This window comes from Schistocerca serialis, chromosome 8 (genome assembly GCF_023864345.2).
Source record: "Schistocerca serialis cubense isolate TAMUIC-IGC-003099 chromosome 8, iqSchSeri2.2, whole genome shotgun sequence".
NCBI lineage: Eukaryota > Metazoa > Arthropoda > Insecta > Orthoptera > Acrididae > Schistocerca > Schistocerca serialis.
The window spans coordinates 394,945,338-394,952,092 of NC_064645.1; the positions used below are offsets into that span (position 1 = coordinate 394,945,338).

Here is a 6,755-nt window from a genome sequence, read left to right on the forward strand (position 1 = left end):
TAAACCTCTCCATCTCCGAATAACTGTTGCAGCCTACACCCTTCTGAATCTGTTTAGTGTATTCATCTCTTGGTCTCGCTCTACGATTGATCCCTTGATGCCTCAGAACATGTCGTACCAACCGATCCCTTCTTCTAGTCGAATTGTGCCACAAATTCCTCTTCTCCCCAATACTATTCAGTACCATACAAATAACTTTGAAGAAAATTTGAACGTTGCACAGAACAAAACTGTAAATATCTTTACATAAATAATTCTCTCTGCCTCAAACGGATTACATTCACAGAATATTTGTATACACATCGAATTATTTGAGACTGAATTATTAAATCAAATTGACACACAAAAGAAACTAACTTATGTTGAGTCTCTATGTTTTGTAAAAGTGTTTGTTGAATGTATGTTAGTGTCTTGATTTAATGGTGTCATTAAAAGTAGCTGTCATATACCGAGACCATATTTTATCTGTAGGAGTGACATGTTTCTATACTGGATATAAGCTCGTATTATGATGAGATTCTAATTAACATATCCCACATACATTATTACTTTTTTTTTAAAGAGTAGGAGCCACTCCACGCTCACACCGGCGTGATGGCCAACTCAAAAGGTCTTCAATGGTTCAAATGGCTCTGAGCACTATGGGACTTAACATCTGAGGTCATCAGTCTCCTAGAACTTAGAACTACTTAAACCTTACTAACCTAAGGACATCACACACATCCATGCCTGAGGCAGAATTCGAACCTGCTCCGTAGCGGCCGCGCGGTTCCAGAGTGAAGCGCCTAGAGCCACTTGGCCACACCCGCCGGCTCAAAAGGTCTACTGCCATCTCTGCATAAGGGTTAGTTTTCACTAAAGTGAGTTGTCGCAGGATGTGGGTACAGCGATGTTTGCGTACGTCTGGTTAAGGTTAACCAATCATAAGCGCTCATCTGGAGATAGATTGCGTCGAAGTCAAATAACGGGTAGTGGTTTGAAGGGCAGAGGAATAAAAGCGCCAAGGCAAGAGCCAAGGGAAAAAAACCTCTACGATAGTTAGGTCGGGTGGTAAGAGCAGTAGCCTGCGATAGGTCGTGCAAGGGTAGGTTTTGTTAGTAGTGGATATCATGCATGTCGATACCTTGGACGTTGTGCGGTGGTGTTGCTCGGCGGCTGCCGCTGGGTGCCGGTGTTAAGCTCTCGATCAGTGTCAGCAACCTGCAACAATTAGGTTTATCATCGTGTTTGTGTCCGATAGGTCATATATCCGATGCACAGTGTAGGGTGATGTTGACGAATTGTTTGTGCGTCAGTGGGCGAGCTCTTCGGTTTCCCAGCTGTGGCCTGTTGGTTGGCTCTAATAGCAGCTGGTAATTTCCAACCAAGGTTGCTGATATGCTGGGGCTTGCCGACGTTTGTCGCTTGTTGGTGTATGTTAGTTTACCATAGCTATGCCCTAGCTAGTAGTGTCTTTGGCCGCTTGTGATTCAACTTGATTCCACTTATGCTTGTAATTCTATTATTACTAGATCAATTTTAAATACGTATGAGAATTGGACGTACGTATTGATCTTCTTCTCCTTCTCTCCCTCTGTCCTTCTTCCCCTCACTCTGTCCGTCACCACCTCTCCCCTCTCTCCGCGTATCTCATCCTCCCCGTTTCTCTGTCCAGTTCCTCCCTCCTCCTCCCTACGTCCATATCCAATCTCTGTCCATTTCCTCTTCCTCCTTCGCCCTCCCTTTCGCTGACCTCCAATCTTGTTTATTTTCAAAGCGAACGAAAGAGTGATTGGGATTTGAAGTAGCTTAAAGTAAATTGGAAAATCGGTTGGACTCATTGGTGTATGGGGTATGACAGACCTCTCTTGCTACTGAATGTGTCAGGATAGTAGCTTCAGTGCCAGTATTTGGAATAGTTTTCATCTGCAGACGGGTAGGGTTACAAAGTTTCGGATGATTCAGACTGCGTAACAGTATTCTCACCATAAACCGATAATCCATAATTACCACTCTTCCAGTTTTTTTGTTAACACCGAGTGTGAGGCAGAAAACAAAAGAGCCGATAAATGTGTACAGGTATACACTTTTTTTAAATTGCGTATAAGGAGAAGGAATATACGAGGGTGAGTCTAATGAAAACCTTAAATTTTTTTTTATATTATTTGTTGTGCAGAAGTGGTACAAAGCTGTATCACTTTTCAACATAATCTCCCCCACGCTCAATGAAAGTCCTCCAGCGCTTACAAAGTGCATAAATACGTTAAGAAAAAAAATTCTTTTGGTAGTCCGCGCAACCATTCATGCACCGCGTGGCGAACCTCTTCATCAGAACGGAACTTCTTTCCTCCCATTGCGTCTTTGAGTGGTCCAGACATATGGAAATCACTTGGGGCAAGGTCTGGTGAGTATGGTGGATGAGGAAGACACTTAAAATGCAGGTCTGTGATTGTTGCAACTGTTGTAGGGGCAGTGTGCGGCCTTGCAAGGAAGCCATCACCTTCTCGTTCAAATCGCCGAAGAAGTTCTCAGAAGCATCAACACGTCGCTGTCTCATTTCAGGAGTCAGCTGCAGTGGCATCCATTTGCAGACACTTTGTGAAACTGGAGCAAATCATGCATAATGTGGTTCAAAAATGGTTCAAATGGCTCTCAGCACGATGGGACTTAACTTCTGAGGTCATCAGTCCCCTAGAACTTAGAACTACTTCAACCTAACTAACCTAAGGACATCACACACATCCATGCCCGAGGCAGGATTCGAACCTGCAACCGTAGCGGTCGCGCGGTTCCAGACTGAAGCGTCTAGAACCGCTCGGCCACACCAGCCGGCCACAATGTGGTGTGCTGACCCATAACTAATCTGTAAACATGCTGCATTGTCATTCAGCGTCACTCGGTGGTTTTCCTTCACTATGGCTTCAACTGCAGCAGTGTTCTGTAGAGTCACAACTCGTTGTGCCTGACCTGGACGAGGAGCATCTTCCACTGAAGTCACACCATTTGCGAACTTCCTATTACATTCGTAGACTTGCTGCCGTGACAAACATGCATCACCGTACTGAACCTTCATTCGTCGATGACGGCAATCAAGTAATAAACAGCAATGCAACAGTTTAAAAATTTCTTTTAAAAACAATGAAGGCATTTATAGCAATACAACAGTTTAAAACATTTTTTTAAAGGAAAACGCAAAGCTACCATTACGGCAATAACAGCCTTTCAAAACAAGCCACTAACGGCAATCAAGTAATTTATAGCAATACCACAATTTTTAAAAAAATCTTTTTATAAATAAAAACAGAAGCTAGCAGTATGGCAATAACAGCCTTTCAAAACACGCTGCTAACGGCAATCAAGTAATTTATAGCAATACAACAATTTTAAAAAGATTTAAAGAACATTAGTAAACAGGCTGCTAAAGTAAAAACAGAACTTTGTTAATAAAGGACTGTGAGGTAGTGTAGCTACCAACACCGCCATTTAAAAAAAATCAAAGGTCTCAGCAAACACACGATTAATGGCAATAAGAATGGAGGAATTTAAAAAATGGTTTTAAACAAAAGTGTCCTGGAATATCATTAGAACGTAACAGATATGACGGACCCGTGTAAGGGCGGCCACAAATCACCCACTCAGGGATGCTCAGGCTAGGCAGAATACTGACCAATTTAAATACGCCCGTAAACACAATTGCCACTCTCAGGCTGGTCACTGCACCGACTTTTAGCTAGCGAAAACTTGTAATAAGATGGCTTAACTTTCTGACAGAATTAGAGTTAACCTCGTGCAAGGAAATATTACTCCACACAGTCCTGAATGAGTGATCATATGATCAACCAACAAAAAGCATGAATTTACTCATAACACACGACAGAATAGCGAAACAATTAAACTGCCAAAGCTACACCTCCGATCGGGCAGTAACGAGAGTAGGAAGAAAGATCACTGTCTTCAATTACACCGGTGCTGGGGACAGGAAACCCGATCGTCGGAGGCCACAAGGCAGAAGATACATTGGTTACGCAAACTTATTACTTAATGATTTAATGATTAAACTTTGGACTACCTTAACTTGCAATTATGCTCGAACAGGCAGTACACGACTTCCGAATGCAAGGATCCACACATCCGACCGCGCACGCGTCGCCAGTGTACCCACCACGCCACGGTCACGCTACAACACGCTCTGTCACCGGAGTTCACGTCTTCTCTGCAACGTTGGCGGGTAGTGACCGCTCCTTCATGTTAAGTGTCTCCTGTTTAAACTACAGTGTTGAAACGGAGGACTTAAAGAAGCTTGTTAACGTCCCACAAAAGTGAAATGAACAGCAACTACTCATGGGACGATTCTGTCTACAACCAATCCGAGGGGAGCTCTTCCATCAACTCCTCCCGCACGTTACATACAACCAACATACATCACGAGGCGACTCGGTACAACCGACCACGCCTGGTCCCCGCTGGCGAGCCACACTGCCCTCCCGTGTCCACCAGACTCTCTGAGCGCACAAACCCACTTCCGCGCCACCACACGAGGTAACCACCGGTCAAAGATCTCACTTCCTCGCTAGCAGTTTCCCGAGAGCCAAAATGCAGACATCGATAGCAGAGCGAAAAGACAACCAAGCAGCCACTTAATGACAGACAACATATAAAACAAACATGTCAGGGGAAGACAAGGAAAACCAATAAAATCTAAACACAAGGTGTAGCAAGATACACGGCTCAAATTTTGTTCATCGCCGTCAAAATATTTTTAAAGTATCGTGCGAAAATTTGAAGTAAAGAGGTCAATGACTTTCGGTTAAGACGTTTCGAGATGATTTTGAAAATCATCTCGAAACGTTCTTGACCGATGATTTTTAAAATCATCTCCAAACGTTCTTGGCCGTAAGTCCTTGACCGCTTTACTTCAACCTTTTGCACGATACTGTAAAAATATTTTGACGGCCATGAGCTCAGTAGATAGAAAGAGAGACAGACAGACAGACAGACATAGAGAGAGAGAGAAGGAGATGAATTTTCTGTCTTAGGCTGGGGCTATCCTTCGAGTCTAACGCAGAGTTCCTCACGTGTTGCAGCCATAGGCGCCAGTCCGGCAGTACGGCCTCCGAACCTACAGCTGCTGGTAGCGCTGTGTCTGGCGACGTCGACGCTGGCGGTAGGCACTGGAGCCTCCAGCAGGTAGCGGCCTTCCGCCTCCGGCGAGGCCTCCAGAAGGCGCTGCGCTGTCGCCCCCCGCCCCTGAGGCGGCCGAGCCCGACGTCCGCGGCTGAGCGGCGAAGCGACTACGGCGCAGCGGCGGCGGCGGCGGCGTCGCGGGAACTCCATAGGCGGCGACGCGCAAAAGCGGAACAGTTCGGCGAACCCTCCCACTTTGATTTTCCTTTCTGTACGTAAACACTGGACCCTACTTTGCACCGTTATTACAAAGATGACGCCAATGCAGGTTGCGACGGGTATCACACGACGAGTCATGCGTACTTGCCAATGTCTACTTGGCTCTGTCCGAAATCAACAGGAATGTGACTTAAAGGAAATTTACCACTGCTCCTAGTCGTTTCAAATAACTGCTGTGAAAGTGTTTAACGAGAAGGACTGAAAAACACAATAAGGCCTCTACTAAAACATCCACACGACAGAAAAGCGTTCACTAACTCAAAACCAATACCAAAGTTTCTACGAGTCAATGAACAGATTTTAAATAGAATCCAAGTTTTAGTTTGTCGGTAATAATGCTGTACTAGCCATTTCTTCAGTCACACAAAAAAATGGAATTGTAAATTGTAAACTGACAAAAAAAAGGTGTGAAGATCCTACAGTTAATCGCTGAAGAAACAAATGCATGACTTCGCAAACAGACCAAAGAAAAAGTGTATCTTTCAAAACTGGTCGAAAAGTTTACTAGCCACAAAATATTCAATTCCAGGTCGCTTATAATGATGGTGATATTTATATGCCAAAGCAATTGATTTTGGAGAGCAGAAGTCCTCTGGAAGGTACCCATTTCTAGCGCTGCCTCGTAAATATTTTTGCTTGTGAAGTAATTCGCAATTATAGCCTGAAGTAAGGTTTCTGTTAGAGTATCGTTTACTTGATAGGTTAATGATACGCGAATGGTGGTCTCTGTGAACATTTTCCCAAGATGGACAGCTTCATTTATGTTTCAATCGAGTGTTTGGCGCGCAAAGGACGCTGATAAAAAGTTTCTGAGAACTGTAATGTAAATAAATTTAAATTTCTAATATATTTAGTTAACTCGTGAGATTGTTCCACTAGTCATTTATCAGATATTGTGATTATATGCATATATTCGAATGCACAAACTATTTTATTTGTTCACCTGTTTGATGTTACTAATTCCCTTAGTTCTTATTATTTAAGTCTCTTTTCGACAACTATTACTTCCTACATTGTGATATTACGATAAAGTATAAAAATATATATATGAATGTAGACAATGGTGTGACTTTAAAGAAAGGGAGCTGTAATAAAATTGAAAGCAACAATGAGGTCCACCTTTCTTACAGCGAAATAGTTCTCAAATGCTGTGTCTCGGAAATTTAAATTTCTGAGGAAGCACTCCTTTCTCTGAGTTCTTCGGCATCAGGTAAGGTGTAAAGGCAGCACTTCCAAGCAATATTAAACTTATGATAAGTTGTATTTTCTGCCCGACACACTGTTTTGTTACCACATATAAAGTGTGGCTAAAAAGTTCCTTACTTTTACTTATTTATTTTTCATCTTTCATTTCACCGCCTTTGGAGTACGCT

General features: G+C 43.2%; 1 protein-coding gene across 1 annotated transcript in view; it reads left to right on the forward strand.

Annotated features, from left to right (window-relative positions):
• Window positions 1-6,388, forward strand: part of LOC126417031 (uncharacterized) — a 207,810-nt gene extending 201,422 nt beyond the window's left edge. The window contains exon 7 of the mRNA XM_050084922.1: window positions 5,064-6,388. Coding sequence (XP_049940879.1) covers window positions 5,064-5,170 — 107 coding nt within the window. The 3' untranslated portion in view covers window positions 5,171-6,388. The remainder of the gene's footprint in view (window positions 1-5,063) is intronic.
• The last annotated feature ends 367 nt before the right edge of the window (window positions 6,389-6,755 follow it).